The 18,967-nt window shown below is 40.0% G+C and overlaps 2 protein-coding genes across 4 annotated transcripts in view; one reads left to right on the forward strand and one right to left on the reverse strand.

The window, feature by feature from the left end:
• The first annotated feature begins 75 nt into the window (after positions 1–75).
• On the forward strand, positions 76–9,288 carry PSMC2 (proteasome 26S subunit, ATPase 2). Its single transcript, XM_062581876.1, has 12 exons — positions 76–201; positions 2,553–2,590; positions 3,831–3,912; positions 4,828–4,927; positions 5,284–5,415; positions 6,043–6,115; positions 6,258–6,353; positions 6,548–6,712; positions 7,225–7,312; positions 8,073–8,275; positions 8,834–8,930; positions 9,014–9,288. Exons 1-12 carry the CDS (start codon positions 132–134, stop codon positions 9,169–9,171), a joined length of 1,302 nt encoding a protein of 433 aa, XP_062437860.1. The 5' UTR covers positions 76–131; the 3' UTR covers positions 9,172–9,288.
• A 2,398-nt stretch (positions 9,289–11,686) lies between these two features.
• SLC26A5 (solute carrier family 26 member 5) overlaps positions 11,687–18,967 on the reverse strand; it is a 38,123-nt gene continuing 30,842 nt past the window's right edge. For 2 of the 3 annotated variants that reach the window (XM_062581804.1, XM_062581814.1), the window contains 6 exons: positions 18,216–18,285; positions 16,612–16,704; positions 15,541–15,651; positions 14,511–14,726; positions 14,193–14,247; positions 11,687–13,603 (listed from right to left, as the gene is read on the reverse strand). In XM_062581804.1, coding sequence (XP_062437788.1) covers positions 13,461–13,603; positions 14,193–14,247; positions 14,511–14,726; positions 15,541–15,651; positions 16,612–16,704; positions 18,216–18,285 — 688 coding nt within the window. In that variant the 3' untranslated portion in view covers positions 11,687–13,460. Of the gene's footprint in view, positions 13,604–14,192; positions 14,248–14,510; positions 14,727–15,540; positions 15,652–15,988; positions 16,017–16,611; positions 16,705–18,215; positions 18,286–18,967 lie in introns of those variants that run through there. The other variant, XM_062581821.1, reaches the window with a different exon arrangement.

The following is an 18,967-nucleotide window of genomic DNA, read 5'->3' on the forward strand; positions in this document are numbered from 1 at the left end:
CGCCCGGGCCGGGTGCACCCTCGAATCGCGTCCTCCGGGCGCGCGGGCCAGCCGGAAGGGACCCGGCGCTGCTGCGTAATGCTTCCGGGGTAGGGCGGGGCGGCGCGGCGCGGCGCAGGAGGGCCGCCGAGATGCCGGACTACCTGGGCGCCGACCAGAGGAAGACCAAGGAGGAGGAGAAGGAGGATAAACCCATCCGCGGTGAGAGGCGCGGCTGGGGGCCAGCTCCGGGCCCTCCGCCCTCCTCCTGCCCCCTCGGGGAGGGGGGTGTCCGCCGTTACCACGGCAACGGGGCGGCAGTTCACACCCCCCTCCCCCCCCGGCGCCATCGCGATCCGGGCGGGGGGTCGGTGCCCCGGGGAGCCCCCGGCGCGGCCCGGCGGCCATTTGGGCGCAAGAGGCCGCTCGCAGGCCAGGGGCGGCGGAGGAGAGAAACGGAGGAAGAACCGGGGGGGAGGGGGGAACGGAGAAAATCCGTTTTTAACCCCCCCAAACGGTGGTTCTGGCGCTCTCGGAGCGGCGTCCCGCCCGCGAGCGCTTGCACGGGGGGAGGCAGAGCTGTGACATGTGGCGCAGCGTTACCTTTATTTATGCGTTCATTTATTTATTAAAGATTCTAAGGAAAACTGAGGAAATGCCGGACCCTAAAGGCTGATTCTGGGGCTTTGGGATAAACTAGTAGATAGCACAATAAAGAATTGAACTGGGGAGCTAACTAATAAATATTGCATCGAGGGGAAATTTGTCAGTGCTCCTCAAGTTTTTTTGAAAGAGCCTCTGAAGATGTGGGCTGGAGAGCCACACAGTACAGTCTGGTTTGGCTGTTTTCAGGGCTTTTCAAAGCTCTTATAAAATTTTCTGAAAAGCCTAAGTTGCCATGGGTGAATGTCCTTTGTTGTTTAGGGATTAGTTAAAAAGTTGGGAGCACACTAAGGAAAAAAATTTTTTTTTGTTACATCTTTGGAGGAATCCTGCAGAGCTCAGTGCCAAATACTGTGCAGTGCTAGCACATTCCTAAGTAACTCAGTGGAAGTGGGATAGTTTGGTGGCGACTGTTGCAGTGATACCAGCATACTGAAAGCTAACTGTGAAAATTCCCTCTGGTACCTTGTATTGTTTGAATTTCATTTGCTGTTTTATTTTATATCAGTAAATGTTAACTAATACATCTAAAGGGGAAAACAATACTGTGTGTAATCAGTGATGGACTTTGAACTGTTCCCACTCAGGAAAGAGATCTTTAAAATACAACAACTCAGTGCTTAGTAGATGTGTCAATGGAGTGATACAATTAGGAAAAAAAAGAGGGAACAACATAAAAAAATCTTTTCGAAATAGTGTATAATACAATATCATACTCACATCTTCAACACTGCATTTTTTTTTTGCTCCCTTTGTCCTAAAAAGACACAGTAGAATTAGAAAAGATACAAAGTGGGAGTGCCATGGATGATTAAAATGAAAACCAGGACCCTGGAAAGGGGTGACTTTAGCAGATGGGAGAGGATCTGTTAAATTACAGGTTGTATGGAAGTAAATCTGGAACAAAGTTAAACAAAGTTGTATTTTTGTTAATCAAAAGAGTTCACTGGAGCAGTCCTGTGGAACTTTTATGGTAAAGCTTATGCGTTTAATAGCTGATGCTGCTTGTTGTAACACAAGAATTCCAAGGCCTGAATAATGTTTTCAAATTCCAGATTTAAGACACGTGAATCGAAGCACAATTAGTTAAACTGGGGGATTAGTTCCTGCATGTTGTGCCAAAGGTTGCCAAATGTTTACATGGATTCAAAAAGTTATCAGAAATATGCATGTTAACAAAATCTTTTAAGAGCTGATAATAGCAAATATCAGCCCTGCAGTGAGGGTGTGTGAATGGAGGTCACTGTGTATTTGTCACATTTGTAGCCATTTCTTGTTGGAGAAAGGATATTGGATCAAAAAACTGTTTCTCTCCTCTTTAATGACAATTATTATGTTTTGCATTTTACAATATTAAAACTTAGTGTTACGTAAATTACTGGTTCCAGGTTTTGTACACCTCCTTTAGTAGTTCCAGTAGCTTTTCAATATACAGAAGAGGGAGGTGTATGATTTATGGGACGGCTGCTGAAACCAGCTTGATTTGATTGCCACGCTCCATTCACGCTGGGCATTTTTGAAAGAGAAGAAAGTGTTGGAAATTATTTTGCTTGTAATTCATATTTTTTAAGCATCAAGAAACAGAAAGTTAAAAAAGTAAAGTTTTGACTTCCTCTTCAATTCCTTTTCTGTAGTCACAGATTGATAAGCTGTTTTGAGCAAAGTAAAATTTAAGTGGCTTGCTTGCTCTGAGCTCTGGGCAGTACATACCTTTGATCCGAAAGGAGTAGTTGGAGACCCTGTTTTGTTTTTCTTTAATGTCTATCTGATACTTTGGGGGTTTACTTTGATTTAGTGAAAAGACATAAAATAATCTCTTTAAAATGTTTATTTTCCTCTTTAGAGGCAAATTTGGTACTGCTGTTTCTATTTTTGAAATTGGACACTAAGTCTTTTCTGTCTTGTTTCAGCATTGGATGAAGGGGATATTGCCTTGCTGAAAACCTATGTGAGTACACAGACACATGTGAGGGTGTTAAAGAAAAAACATGAGACTCCCGTTACGAATTCAATGCAAATGTGGAGGGATATTTATTTGCCTTTCTGTCCTGCCAAAACCTTTTCTCTCTTTTCCTTCCTGCCAAAAATAAGTAAATCCAACCCCCAAACTTATTCCCCAAACCTAAAGATAATCCAGTAGTATTGATAGCCTAGAACCAGTGAAGTATTTTCTTATGTTTGTGTTGTATCTTGTAGCTGATTGCCATAGGTGTCTGCTGATCTTGTAATGTTCTTTCACTGACCAACTATTTTCCTTATTTTACCAGAAACAGTATGTTTAAGACCTGTCCGCCCTGTCAAATTTGCTTGTTATCAGTCATCAGGCTAAAAGCTGGTAGTGAGGGTACGCACATACTATCCCAGATAGTGTGGTCTTGGAAGGCCTGTTGCATGTTCAGTAAGGCTTAAAATGCAAGTGTCCTCTGTCCATGGAAGAGGTACTGTGGGTCTGTGAAAGACCTGTTCATAAAAATAAACCTTACAGTTTAGTCTGTTCCTGATTTGAATATGTTTGCCAGAAGTCTGAATTTTAATGACACTAAGACTCCTTTACAAAACTCTCAAAACTGTGGAAGGACTGAAATACATTTTGTGCCTACTGTGGCTTTCTTTGTTGCCAAATTGATGTGAAGGAGTTCTTAAAAGTGGAATACAGATCTTCTCTGCAAGACAAGATAGTAAAGCATTTTATCAGATGTGAGCCTGATTTTGTCAGGCTTCTGATTTAGCAGTTTGCCCAGTGATCTTCCTGCTATCTTCTGTGGATGGTGGGGAGGTTGGGCAAGATAGTTAAAACTGTCAAAGAAATAATTTTTCATTTTTGTGCTATTTAGATAATGCATACAGAACTTCTTTTATGTATAATTTTTAATCTATCTTTTTTAACTTTAGAAAATTTTTAAAAATGAAGTTGAACAGTTCTTTTAAAAGGAAAAACAAACCCTTGAAGCTTACATACAGGAAAATTTCCCCTCAGATGGTGGTCAGAATTGTGTAACAGTACTTTGTAACTCCGTATTTTTCATGAACGGATATGTTGTTGCTGGAGCTCATGCTGTCACTTTTGGCTGTGATCAATAGCTGTTAACAATCTATGGAACCTTTTGACACTAAGTGGCTATTGGCATTTTTTTCTGAACATAAAATAATTTGAGTTATGAAAGTACACAGTTGCTCTTCTTTTTCAGGGCCAGAGCACATATTCAAGGCAAATCAAGCAAGTAGAAGATGATATTCAACAGCTGCTTAAAAAAATCAATGAGCTTACAGGTACTCTTCTTTCTTAAGATAATTTTCAGTAAAATGTACGTCAAAACGAGTGTTTTAAGAAGCTGACTTTAGGCAACAATTACCTGAGTTTATTATTGTTATTTTTCCAAAAAAGGATACGTTTCTTTATTTGGTAATCATGAAACTTTTGTTTTGTAGGTCATGACCTTCTTTTTAAATAACAGAGCTAACTGATCTGTACATGTGATTAAGAAGTTTTGTGCTTTAACATATTTTTATTCAAAATGTTTATGTATTATGGTAGCATGTAACGAATGGCTCTTCCTGTCACTGTGTAACTTGTGATTTGCCTCCAGCTCCATTTGAACGGTAATTGAACTTCAGTAGACTCCAGAAAACCATCATCTAACTAGTGGTGCTGGTCCTTATATAAGGAAGAAGAGTGTATCAGAACACTTAGCATTTAAAATCGGTATGGAAGACTTGCCTATAAGACCAGAACTTCTTTTTGAAGTGAACCTCCTTTATTCTTTTTCATGTATCATGGAGATGGTACCTCTCATACCTGTGTCTTGGAAGATTTATGATGTTTCCAACTGTGTGAATTCCTTAGGTACCTTGCACTAATGCCTTTCCCTCAGTGAAAGCACTTGCAGAGTTTTACTCCTTTTCTAAAACTTTTAGAAACACGTTTATCCTTGAGGTATTTGTAAGATTTGGTTGGGATAGTCCACACCGCAAATTTTTATCAGGGGATGGATAGACTAGTGTCTGCGTGTTCAGGTGGACAGTCACTTAGACCTTTTTGCTTTAGAAAATCCGTCAGAGGTGTTCATATGTGTGAGTGTGTAAGATCTTAAAAAGCTTTCTGCAGGCTTATGTGTAAGGTCTTTGGTATGTGAAGGACTGCTGAAGTTAGCTGCTTCTCCCTTAGCTTGTCTGTGTTTTGTATAGGAATCAAGGAGTCAGACACTGGCCTGGCTCCCCCGGCCCTTTGGGATCTTGCTGCAGATAAGCAGACTCTCCAAAGTGAGCAGCCATTACAAGTTGCGAGGTAGGTGCACTATTTCCTTTTTTCAATGGAGCTGCTCAGCAATATGAATATGTGACTTATTTCTAGCCTTTTTCTTTTTTTTTTTTTAAGAAGGTTCAAGTCCTACCCATATTTAAAGTGCTGTTTACTGTTGTGTGTTGTGCTTGATCATGCATTACATATTTTATACTTGTACTTATTCCTGCAACAGTTTCACGATACTATAATAATAATAATAGAATCACAAGTACAATAACTATTTAAGTACATTTGGACAATATATAGAGTGTTTCTAACATCTTTTTCTGGAGGCTTATGCAAATAACAAGGCAGTTACCTTGTTTACTATGTGATGCTACTTGTATGTTCTGGGTTAGGTGTACAAAGATAATCAATGCAGACTCCGAGGATCCCAAATACATTATCAATGTCAAGCAGTTTGCTAAATTTGTGGTGGATCTCAGTGACCAGGTGGCACCTACTGACATAGAAGAAGGCATGAGAGTTGGGTAAGTAAAGTCTTTGTATTAGCTTCAGTCTCCAGTACAATTTCTCTCTTATTTGATTGATCAGTTTGACACGTCAACAACTGTTATCTGATATTTCTGTAGTAGTTGAAATTCCAACAATAATATCTTGCTGTTAGAAAACAACTCTCAGAAATCTGAAAGCTCTGCTAGAATGGTTTGATTTTGATGTCATTCTGATGAAAACAATGCATCGTGGACCTAAAGCTTGCAGTTCGGGCCCACAAGAGCTTCAGGGAACCTGAATGGCCTGGTTTCTCTTTGGCAGTCTGTCTGGACACAGGGTGTCTACGAAAAAGTTTGCTTAAGAGGTGAAGCCAGTCCTTTTGACTTTCTAGAGTCAATATTTTTTCCCGTTTGCTCTGTTTGATATTTGAAGTTTAATTTTCAAAACATTTTGGAATTAATATTTTTGGAAACCTTTTACTTTCCTGCAAAACAGGAATTCCAGTTTCTAGCCCATTCTGACTGTTGGCTTTTAGGGTTGGGCACCCTTGATGCCAGAGAAAATAACAGTTTAAGAATTCAGCTTCTTCAAATGTGAAGTTGTTTCTTCATGACAGTTAATTAACATGTATTAATATAATGCTGTTTATGTCTTCTAACCAGGGTGGATAGAAACAAGTATCAGATCCATATCCCCCTGCCTCCAAAGATTGATCCCACAGTCACCATGATGCAAGTGAGAACTGCCTTTACTTATTACGTTTTTCTACCTTGTAATTTTGATTACTTTGGCTGGATTTTGTTTTGGTGTATTGAAAGCCTGGAGAGAGAGGCAGCATCAGGTTGTTGAACTGATCTCTTATCTTTTTGTTACACAGGTAGAAGAGAAACCTGATGTCACTTACAGCGATGTTGGTGGTTGTAAAGAGCAGATTGAAAAGCTGAGAGAAGTGGTTGAAACTCCTCTGCTTCACGTAAGCAACCTCCAGATTGAAACTGTTCTTATTATAAGTATTTTGATCATCTTGTTATTGTCCCTTGTTTTTTCAAGTGCTAGTATAGCTGAATGCAAACAACTAAGTGAAAATGGGCTTAGTTTTAAAAAATGAATACCAGCCTTGCCTGGTATAAATTTCTTTTCATTGCTTTCTGTTTACCACCATTACAGCCTGAAAGATTTGTTAACCTTGGAATTGAGCCTCCCAAAGGAGTACTTTTGTTTGGGCCACCTGGAACAGGCAAAACACTTTGTGCTCGTGCTGTTGCTAACAGGACTGATGCTTGCTTCATCAGAGTAATTGGATCTGAATTGGTGCAGAAGTATGTGGGAGAGGTAAGAGCTGATACTCCATGGAAGGTGGGTTGAATTGCAGATTTCCCAGTGGTGGTGATCAGACACCATAATGGATGTGATGGATGAACGTACTTGCATGCTGGAGATGCAAGGCGGGTGGAGGAACTGTCAAACAAATCATTGCAGAATATGAATCAGACAATGAGTTATAAAACCTAAACTACGCTGTCAACAGTGAAATGGACCTTGCAGTACAGAATTTAATCTGTGATGTAGGAGGACACTAGGATTAGGATTCTGTTGTCAACTATGTCACTTATTTTTCAGTTGGCCCTGAGTAAATCATTTCATCCTATACCTCTCCTGAATTTAAATGTAGTAGTCTGTCTCTCCTTTGGAAATTGCTTTAGGATTTATGAATGTTTGGTAATACATACTTGTACAAATAAGAGTTTTGTCATTGGAAATTAGAATTGTTTGGAAGCACGAAAAGTTTGGTTTTGGTATCTTTCCTTGAATGGACCTTAACAAAATCTTGATGTTGCTTTCAGGGAGCGCGAATGGTTCGTGAACTCTTTGAAATGGCTAGAACTAAAAAAGCTTGTCTTATATTCTTTGATGAAATTGATGCCATTGGAGGTATGTTTATAGCATGCATAGCTCTAATCTTGTACGAAAATCAGCCAAATTGTCTTTTCACATTGTAATTCTGTATCTGGATTGCTGCATTTCAAGAATGTGCATGTAATTACCTAAATACTTAGTAAAACTACTAACAGCATGGACGCATCTACTGTTTGAGAAACTATTGAAGTGGTTTATATAGCTTGAAAATATTTAGCCCAGCTGAGAAGTCACTTCTGCATATTTGGAACACTCAGTTGATTTAAATTTTAGCTGAAAAATCTCTGTAAAGCGTTCCAAAAAAAAGTACTGTTATCTTAAACTTGCTTCAATTTATGGACTGCATACTTATTCTTTCATATTACCTGAAAATAAAATGAATTTATTTCTCCAAAGGAAGTACTTTAGCTCTTTGGGAGCAGAACTGTTTTCACACAAACAAATGGGGAACAATTTTGGTTGAGAGGAGGAAAAAAACAAAATACCAAAATAAATTTCAGCAGCTTGGTCAGTTGATAGAAAGGGAGATAGGCCCTTCAGTATTAAGGGTGAGGATACAGTGCTTACAACCAGAGAAAATACAAATCACTTTTTGGTTGAAATGTGTCATTTTCTGATAATCCTCTAACACCTTTTTTAAACTTGTCACAAATATTTGTTTGTAACTTAAGGTATCTTCCGTGTTATCTTCTATACAGCACCTGTGGTGACATCTCTGCCACGCTCTGAAGGTCTCCCTCTTATTTTGTAAAACACACATGTCTTCTCTTTGCAGGTGCTCGTTTTGATGATGGGGCTGGGGGTGACAATGAAGTGCAACGTACCATGCTGGAGCTGATCAACCAGTTGGATGGGTTTGATCCACGAGGCAACATTAAAGTGCTGATGGCAACAAACAGACCTGACACTCTGGATCCAGCACTGATGAGGCCCGGGAGGCTGGACAGGAAGATAGAGTTCAGCCTGCCTGACCTTGAGGTTGGAATGCTTTCTTCTCGTTGTTAAGTATATTCTGATATCGGAGTTTTAATTCACTCCAGACATTACTGTCTGGAACCAGTTTAGAATAATTAACAAATGTGGCACCATTGTGTTAACATACATGGAAATTTAGGGGGCTAAGGATATTTTGAACAGGTTTTCCCACACTGCATAGATTCCATCCCTGTTGGGGAAGCCATGGAAAATAGTATATTCACTGTATATTTCTGACTCAACAGATCAAGAATCCTTTAACCAGCTCCATGGTTTAGTTCTGAAGCTGGAATGTGGTTTGTTTAGTTTCTTTGAGAGAGATTTCTTGTGGTACTTCTACCATTTGAGCTCTCAGGTTTTTTCTTAATTTTGCTTCAGTGACACTAAGTTTTCCATTGCTCAAAGATTCTAGTCCAAACACAGGAAATGGTAGTTAGGCAACAGATAGAGTTTTACTTTCCATCTGCTTTTGCTCTGGATGTGGAGAACTGTACACTGTGAGCAGGTCAAATTATTTCCTCATCCACAGCGTGAACATTTCTATCTTCCAATCTTTTCCAGGGAAGAACTCATATATTCAAGATACATGCTCGTTCCATGAGTGTTGAAAGAGACATCAGATTTGAGCTGTTAGCTCGACTGTGTCCTAATAGTACAGGTAAGCTGATCTTTTAAAACAATTTTTGTGTTTCATTTCCACGTTTGGTCAGCGTTGAATTCATTCATCTCTTTCTTTGAAAGGAGCTGAGATTCGCAGCGTCTGCACAGAGGCAGGCATGTTTGCCATCCGAGCACGTCGAAAAATCGCAACGGAGAAAGACTTCTTAGAAGCTGTCAACAAAGTCATTAAATCGTATGCGAAATTCAGTGCTACCCCCCGCTACATGACCTACAACTAAAACCTTGGAAGGTTTTTCCTATTTCTGTTGTTACACTTTCTGTGAAACAAAAAGTCCACGTGTAGTAATTCATACCTGGTTTGTGGAAACTAGAAATAAATGGAATATTCCAAACAACAGGTGGGAGTTCATTATGAATGTGTTCTACACTAGTGGAGTGTTGCTACTCAAAAAAAAAAAAAAAATCTCAGTGAAAGGCCAATGCCACAACCAGTGAGATATTTTTAAACCAGATATCTGAGCACCATTGTTAACTGTGAAGTTTAGATTCCCATATACATCCCCAAAATTACCATGTATGCAGGGGAAGCACTGAAAAATCCCTGTGAGGACAGTGATTCTGGTGTGCTCAGAAATGCTTGCTAGATACTGAGCAGTGAGGTACAGGTGTAGCCTGAAAGAATTGTTAGAAACTGCACAGAAGAACTGAGGAGGAGACACTGATACCTCAGCGCAGGTGCTTAGTGGTCAGCCCAGCTTTTGTTGGGGTTCTTCTGTTTTTTATGAAGTTGGTCAAGAGGGAGCAAAAAGTGCATGTGATTTCATAGCTCTGAGGAATGAAGGATTCCTTCCTCCCATTCCTGCTGTAAAAAAATTTGAAGTTTGACATCAGTCTTAAATCCAGTAGTAAGCACTTTACTGTATCACATGGCTTGTCTAAGGTGCTGCTATGCACAGAGTATGATCCTGATAGTACCCTGATCATGGCTGGGCAAATAGCTGACAACATTAAAAGGCTGATAAATAAAAATGACATCTATGGTCATCTAGGCGTGTTTCAACAGCCTTTCATTTTGTCTTCAAGCGTTGCATCTAGCACTGTGGAAAAAAATGGATCTTTTAGCAGGTTACAACACAACTGATAACAGTTTATCAGGCTCAGATTGTCAGATATAACTTTTTTTTTTTTTTTTTTTTTAATGGGGAAGTGTGTATTATAGGGAAAGAGTTTGTGCTATACTCGACTCTAAGGTTTTTGGCTCTAAGGTGACAGTATCTTGATAAGCAAACTTGGGTAGTCTGGTGGTTTTGTCTATACCTGCTTGAAAAAACTCATCTCAACAGTTACATGTTATTTTGGAAAGAGCGTTTTGGAGAGGGGTGCAAGTTCGGGAGCAGGATGGAATGTTTTCATTTTGAGTCTGAGAGGGAAGAGAGTCAGAAAGAAACACTTGATTGAATATCTCTGTCCATTTCAAGAGCTGCACTTGGTAAATACGGTGTACTTTTTACTTAAGAAGGGGAAATGATGTATGAAAAAAGAGATGGGAACTTCCAGTGGATCCTGACGTATCACATAAAAAGGGAAAGGCGGGAAGGACTGCTATCCTGCGTATTAAGTGGTCTCTATATCGAACAAAAGCAAGGTCAGTCAGGGCCATCTGCTGGAGACAGGGCTTCAGCAGCGAGCGTGCAGAGGCACAGGGTAAGTATCTATGACTGCCCCAGGCAAGGGCTTTCAGCACCCCCTCTTCCCGCCCCCCATTTCAGCAGCTCCCCAGGAAGTGCAGATGTTGCTACTGAAATGCAAAAAGGAGCATTAATTGCATCCTTGTGGTGGCTGGCAGAGGAGAGGGATTCACAAAGGTAGGGGAACCAGGAGCAACAGGAACCTGAGCCACAGGAGAGCAAACTGAAGCGCAGTTACCCATCAGCATAGTCCATAGCAGTGTTTAACTAGAGCTGCTGTTACGAAGAACACAAGGAGAAGGATGCTAACACCAACACACGGCCCAGTTCCTCAGTTCTAAACTATGGGCCGTGTAGGCCTAAACTTGTAAAGAAGAAAACACTCTCCTATTGCATCTTTATCATGTTTGTTCCCTCCCCAAATCTTTTTCTGTGATTCCAGAAGCATACAGGAAATCTTCTCCAGTAGGGGACTGAGCTTTGGTTCAGCCGTTAGCCATGCCAGATCTCATCCAGAGACCCAGCTGTAGTGTTGTTTTAGCCCAGGTGCACACAGGCACACGCTTGTTCAGTTGGCGTTACATACACAAAGAGCCAGAAATTACAGCAGACTAGTTCTAAGGAAAAGCGTTAGTTACCTCAAGGGCTCCAGCTTGCTTAAGCACAATGCTAAGGCCATACTACGTCTACAGCTTACCCAGAAGTCACAGTTACAGAGCCAAAGGTGCACAATTAGCAGGAGGAGAGGAAGGAAAATGCACACCCCCCCTCTCCCCCCCCCCCCCCCCCCGCTAGTTACCTAATGAAGATCAGTCTTAGGGCAGTGCAGGCAGCTGAAGACACTGTTACAATGAGGGGGTATATGAGACTACCTACGAGGTGTTTTGTCACCTATGTCTTAGAGAAGGTTTTGTGTTTTAAGTGAGGCTGTTTTAGGTTGCCTTCTCAGGAGCACATATTTATTTATTTATTTATTTGCATGCCTGATTTGATGTCTGGAAGGTTGCACAGAGGTAGCCCCTTAAGAGCAGACACTTGCATCTCGGGACTTCAGCTGGTCCCACGTACAAGGTCTTGCCAAGACAAAGCGCAGAATATGGACAAGTCCTGATAAACACTTTATTTTAGAAGTTGACACAGTTTTGATGTGAACTGAAGAGACTATATAGTTAAAAACAAGCTGCAACAAGCTGAAAGTAGAAAAATATACTGTATGTAGATACAAAGGCTTGTTAAACTAGTTAACATTATAAAATGTACCAAAAGTTGCTTAAATAAACACAGACAATGTATTCATATAATGTAACTGCATTCAATCCATCCTTTGAACTCCAGCTAAGTGGTAACTTCTGATGCAGAATGCTTCCTATCCCTACTGGCAGGGGAGACTGAGGAAAGAAAACTTCTTCTCCTACTGCCCCCAGGTTTTGGGAAACATTGTGTGCCTGAAGCAAGCCCTGACTGCAACAGAATCGGAAGCAAAACCCAAGTATTAAGTTTGCATTCAGAGAAGAGGAAGTCGTTTGAATTCCCTTGTGCACAGGCCCTTTGATTTGAGAGCACAGAGTGACATGTCACTGACACACCACTTCCCCTGTGCTGTTGAAATAACCACACAGAAACACTTTCATGTTCCTACCTGCTCAGTTTCCTAATGACTTGCTAGGCAAAGACAGCAGTTGCAGATTTATTTCCTGTTTGAATTACTCTTCTGTTTCGGTTCTCACACTGGAAGTCAAGCAGTACCATAGCAGCTGCTTGTAAAGACAAAAACAAACTAAGGTTTCATTAAAAAAAAAAAAAAAAAGGCACTTTACATTTTTGAGTTCTACTGAAATCTATTTCACAAAGCACTTGAAAGCTGAGGCCGGAACAGTAGTGGTAGGAAGACAGCTCAGGCAATGGAAAAATACTATTTAAAAATATTTTTGGCCTATTGAGACTTCAGACTTTGCCTACCTGCTTATTCCAACTTAAAAAACTGCATATAGGGCATCATTTCTTAATTTATTAGACCCGATTCCTGCCTTAAACCAGTTTAAACCTTGAAGTCAAATTAATTCTAGCTTCAAATCAATTATATTATTTTCTAGAAAGTATAAGTAGATTTTGGCAGTGAAAGTACAATGTTGATAATGTAATAACTATAACAAACTACTGGATCCTAATTTGAAATTCACTTGGAATGCAAATTTTCAGGTAACGAGTAGATTAGTATTTTGAAAAACGTTAGAAACTTCAAAAAAAAAAAAAAAAAGTGTACCATTCAGGATTAAAAACAATAGCAGCTAATGCCACCAGTTTGAATTCATTAATTCAGCTGATATATTATTCTAACCTTTATATAAATCTGTTGTATGCAAATGTTGACATCAGGCTTTCAATATGATTTAAGAAAATTCTTTCAAGACACTGGTACAGTGCATTGCAATTGCAGAACAGTTATTTCCTGCAAGATCCCACTTTGTAGTGAGTTAAAGTGCCCATTTTCTCAACAGGAATAGGAATGTCACCTTGTCTATTCTCTACTTTGTGTTTCACTATTTTACCTGCAGCTAGTTAAGTGCAATCAGCTCAATGCAGTTATTCCCTCTGCCACAGACTGATTTGGACTGTAGCAGAACATACCACATCATCTTCAGTCTCACATAATTTTATGCTTGTTATGTTGCAAGGCTATACCCTGATTCAGCAAGGAAAAAAACTGAAGAGCATAAAGGCTTCCAACTCCTTGTCCACTATTCCTACTGTAAATAAGCCCCCAGCCTTAACCCACAGATGCAAATAGCCTTAGGCTCTCCTTAAACTGTGCAAAATTAAATATTGAAAGAGTCTCTATCAGCATAAATTATGACTTCCATTCTGCCAGATGCCACTCTTCAGAGGTCTCCGGCAGTCTGTGAAGCAGATGTGTCTTTCACATGACAAGCAAGGACAGCATCATGAATGCTGTGGAAAAATAAATCTCTTGTTGCACTGTTCTCAAAAAAATTCAGTCTTGTCAGCTCATTCATAACAGGGCCTGCAAAATAAAAACCAAAACATGGCATCAGTGCATAACCTGAAGTACAAAGACGGAAGATCAAGGTATCTGAGGAGGAAGACTTATTTTCCTAGCTTCAGGTTTTTCAATTCACAAGGAACAAGTTGAGACAAAAGATCCAAATTAAGTTGTCATTACTCAAAACATTTAAAGTATGAAGGGAATCATATGATACTTGCATTCAGGAAAGGTTGTTCTTTATCCAACCATAATACAGAAGCCTATCTTATCCAAGTTGGTACAATTCTGAATGTCAAAAACTAGAAACACTGCAGGCTTCTCTCCTCATGACATTATTACAACAATTTCAAAAGATTAAGCTAGGTGGGACATTTACAATTGGTCAGCTGAAATAAATGGGAACAGAATCTAGGTCTCACAGGACTCGTTATTTATTCTCACTAAAGTGAAGGCTCTAATAAACATGGCTTTGCTTTTCCTGAGTCTATTTTATGTGAAATGAGCACTGATACTACTGAAGTACCTGGCAGCAGAACATCCAGGGCCAGAGGGGAAGAGATAAAAACACCAGTTTCTCCCACAAAGCTCATAAAAAATCTGCACTCACCATTACAGCCAGCAATGTAGACACATACACCAACTTCTTTGTATTCTTTTATAATCTGCAATGGAGTTAAACTGAGGTTAAATACAGGTATATCACTGTACACATTATATTTCTGAAAAGCACAAGCTAGTTACTTGTGAGAGCTGCAATTGCCGCATTCCCCAATATTTAGCTGAAACTCACAAAGCTACAGAATTAAAGCTAATTATGTGAGACCCAGGGTCTCGCTGGGTTACACTTCATTTGTCATCTATATCCCATGTACCTCACTTACAGATTTTCTATTGTTTGGAGATGGAAGGAAAAAAGCCTACTTACTGATTTTAATGTTTTTGCTCCAACTGAATCCAGGAAGTTCACTGGAGTAAAATCCAGAATTAAAGAGTGGACATTTGTTTTTGGCTCCACGAAGTATTCCAGTTCATCAGGAGACCTGTCTTCTACACTATCATCTACAGATGTGAATTTTCCATTTACAGGTAACTCATCATCATTTGCTATCTCATGTTTTACACCCGCTTCCATATCATTAGTCTGGGAAAGAAGACAAACACAGCTTAATGACAGCCAATACTTCTTCATTGTTGAGCCTCTTCCTCCCCATACACATCTGTTCCTTCAGCCTCTAAAAGATGAAAAACTTTATTACAGAAACTGACTTTACACACACACACACACACACAGACAGACAGACAGAGACATTGATACCTGTTTATATACCTCTGCTCCATTTCCTTGCCTCACCCCTGCTCATCCTGTTGAGGTCTATCTATTTAAAAGAGCTAGCAATCAGTCTCCTAACTCGGACATTCGGTTGGTCTCCCAGGGTAATGAGCACACACCAGCAGCTCCTGTATTTGGGATGAATTTTAAATATGCACAAAAGCACAGTGCGTTTCAGGCTCTTCTCAATGCACCTATCTCACTTATCCATGCCAGAATCAGCAGTGTGGATGGTACCTTTTTATTACAGGAGCTGCTAATCTGAGTTAATTTTATTTATCTTATTGCTGTATGATTATGCCGAATGTGCTTGTACATTTGGCATAATAGGGGCCCTCCACCTTCTAGTGACACCATTGTTGGAGACAGCATGGAGTCTGGGAGGCTCTGCTCCCCAGTGTGGTGCCTGAATATAATCAAGGTTTAACACACTTATCCAGTCCAGCCCTTGTGGGTAAGCCTCTAATTTTAACATTAATCTCAGCAGCCTGTTCACACTGTACAATGTATGCTTTCTAAGCCTTTCTATCTAAGTAGCACTTTTTACCTTGTACAAACAAGAATGCTAACACAAGAAAGTGTATTAGGTGATAAAACAGAGGTAAATATTTACGGAAGAACTCACTAGCTTCAAGACAGCTTTCTTCTTGGATTCGTTTGCCTTCTTCATTGCCCTGGCATGCCTTTTCTGGGCTTTTTTCCTTGCTGCTAATATAACGCAAGGGTCCACTCCAGTCTGCCATGAAAAGACAAGCATAATCAGAAGAGATTCAGCTCGTTAGATGGCATTGCAGTATCAATTAGCACTAAATTGATCACTGTCATAAATTTAAGACACAAGCCTGCATTATTCAGCTTCCCTTGGTAGGAGTGAGGGTAGTGTAAAGTAAGAAGGAATTATCTTTACAAGCATTGTGTTAACAAGATGAGATGCATCACATTCCTTTCTTGAAATCAGAGGGTATCACGTTTCAACAGAGTGCTGATTCGAGTGCAGAGAGCAAAGGAGAGAAAAGTGCTTTGGGACACAAATTGCTAATACCTCTTCCTTTGTGAAGGTAAACACCACCCACCTGTTTCGTATAAGACTCATCAAGGGAGCTACAGAAAAATTTTTCAGAGTTAGTAAGGGTGCAATCGCTGCTGGGTCAATAGCTCCCAGTTCTAGGAGGCAGTTCTGTCCTAGCTAGTTCCGTTATCGTCATTCCCTCCCCATCAAATGTAGGCTGAGTTTTCATAGGAGGTAAAGTAGCCTCTATATGCAGGTTATTTGTTGCTCAGGAGAGGCATAAAATGCTCACAGTATTCCATGGTCTTATACTCCAGCAATGTTTATTCCCCAAAGGAAGCCTTTACTCCTAGACTTTTTGTTTTCAGTCCAACAATTATTTACTTTCTGAAAAAAATGTGTTGGACTAGCTTGTGCTGTGCCCACCACACTTAACTTTCACTTACGAGAAGTTACTATTAGCCTACATTCACTCCCACCATTCTATTGCTTGCTAAGCTGATTTTCAGTTGGCAGGAGGGTCACCTTCCAGCAGCTCACCGATTACCACAAGCTGAGAAACACTGTACCAGGGGCTAGGCTAATGGGGATGAAAGACGATGCACAGAAGGCTGAGCCTTGAGCGTGTTTCAGAAATCAGTTCAAGTTTTCCAGACACAAGACATAAGAAAAAATTGCTTTACTCACTTTTTTCTTCAGTGCACTCGCATATGACTCACTATTGGCAAAATAAAGAGATGTATTAGCTTGAAATATTTTTATTCCGGGATGTTCTTTAATCTAAGGAAAAGAACATTGCAGTGTGCACAGTTAAGTACTGCCCATTCTAGAAGAAAAGCAAATATTTATATCCCTGCCACCCACTTGATCACAGGACAAGGATACCTATAAGTACAAAGCCTAGCCTGAATGGCTATGAGCATGCAAAGAGGGCCAGCACTGTCATGAGCAAAGCTAATTAAAATATTAGAGCCTCCACCTTCCTAGAAAGGTAATCAAAATACTGCACATAATGTCATGTAATGTTTCTCCTTCTCTTTGTTGCAAAGAAATGTACAATCATGAAAAAATTAAATATCTGCAGCTCTTTAATGTTGTTATCTATAGCTGATACTAATGCAAATAAATCAAGCAGATCTAGAAATGCTCCTCTGAGCTTCCTTTCTTCCTACAGGATTAATGATCTTTCTCTCTCCCTCTCTATGTATGTATATAAATAGATATTTCCTAGAGTTTTCAGCTATCAAAAATGCACCTTTAGTTTCAGCCTTTAAGAAATATCTTTTAAAATAAGGCTTCACACAGGTCATATTAAAATCACTTCTTCCCTTTGCTTTAAATGAAGTAACCTTTAAACAGTCATTTGAACTCTGGCATTTTAAAGGAAAATGACCTGGCCTGTCGCAGAGATCTAGCCTGTTCTATGTGGCTAACACCACACTTACACAGGAGGAAGAAATGCTAACTACATTCACTACAGCAAAAGCAAAGACTCCTCTACTTTGCACGTGGCTATACACATATTTACCTATACTTCTGATTTTTATCATATTCAAAACAGAACTGTGGGTAAGAGAATGTTTTTGAATTCCAGCATCATCTTTTCACACACATTTAGGACTTGATCCTAAGCAGAGAGAGCAGCCTTCCCAGCGACTTCTCTGAGAAAACATGTCAAAGAACGCTGAAAAGTCCTGGTTGCTGCTTCTGAATAAATATAGCATGTTTATGTCCACTATACTGACAAAATCAACCGCCTTCACCAACTTTTGGTTGAACAAAATTGCATTTACAAGAATTGAAGTGCACAATAAACAGTCGGACTATTAAGCACACATGTTCAATGAGCAGGGAAAGGGAGGAGGCAGGGAGATGCTGTTTTGACCAGCTTGTGCAATTTTAAAGAATACATCAGTTTGGGTCCTGGGTTCCACGGATTTTACACAATACAGCTACACAGGAATTAATGAAGCTGGCCTTGTATGTGTTGGTATAGACAGCAGTTTTAGCAGTTCAGCTAGTTCAGTTTCCTACAAACCTTATCCTTTTGTACTGGCTAGTACAATGGAACTCGTTGAGCCTGACTGACTGCACGTGTAGTACAAAAACTAGTAGCAGAAATTATTGTGCTCAAAACGCTAAATTTATCTTTTTCCCCAAAGCGTAAGTTCAGCAAAGATGCATGCCAGGCAGACAGCACAGTATGACAGAGTTAAGCAGCAAATTATCCCAGTAATCTTACTTTGGTCCAATACATAAAACTGTTCAACGCAGGAGAAACACACTCCTACCTCTTCGTACTCTTCCACATCACAGTAAATGTCAGTGTCAGGAAGCTGACCAAGGATTCTGTACTGAGGGCTGGAGAGAAGTGGAAGCAAATATGTTTCAGTATTCGCGTTTCCAAGGTGGGGGAGTTCAATACATATTGAAAACTTATTTTAAACGGTCATTTTGCAGTGTCTGGCTGGTACAGGCTTATCTAAACATGGTCAAACGCAGCAGAACAGTTTATGGAGGAAACATAACAAAGGGAGCATTGGGGACTGCACAAGTTTGCTTCTGTCAATATGAAAATAATTGAGAAACTTAGCATTGTAATGTCATTTTTTTGAAAAGCATTAGCCAAGCCATGTAAAGTCACAGGGGAAATTCTCTTTAGTGTAAACCCATACAACTCCATTAACTTTTTGTAAATATGGTAGCTCATACCAGGAAAAAACATGTTACAATTTCTAAAAACTGTTCTGCTTTCAGGGCAAATGTGCCTGAGAAGATGAGCATTCCTAAGTCACAAGCAGTGTGACAGTGTAATACCAATATTATTTTGTTTGCAGGGACAGAATCACAGAGGGCTGGCATAAAAACACTTACTTATGCAGAGTTGAAATCTCAGAATTTAGTTTTAATTAAACGTATACAGAAACCAACATTTTTGTACATTTTCTACCTAGACACCCAAGGTTTTGAGCCTAGAAACCTTATGTCACAGGTGAAGTCCTACCCACGTATGCCTATTCCTGAGGCCTCTTTTACCTATAAG

Source organism: Rhea pennata, chromosome 1, assembly GCF_028389875.1.
Source record: "Rhea pennata isolate bPtePen1 chromosome 1, bPtePen1.pri, whole genome shotgun sequence".
Taxonomy (NCBI): domain Eukaryota; kingdom Metazoa; phylum Chordata; class Aves; order Rheiformes; family Rheidae; genus Rhea; species Rhea pennata.

Bases quoted from the DNA above. Each gene is read 5' to 3' on its own strand.
- PSMC2 (XM_062581876.1), top strand. From the start codon at position 132: ATGCCGGACTACCTGGGCGCCGACCAGAGGAAGACCAAGGAGGAGGAG. The intron at 202-2,552 runs GTGAGAGGCGCG...GTCTTGTTTCAG, and splicing joins GGAGGATAAACCCATCCGCG to CATTGGATGAAGGGGATATT. The intron at 6,116-6,257 runs GTGAGAACTGCC...TTTGTTACACAG, and splicing joins CCACAGTCACCATGATGCAA to GTAGAAGAGAAACCTGATGT.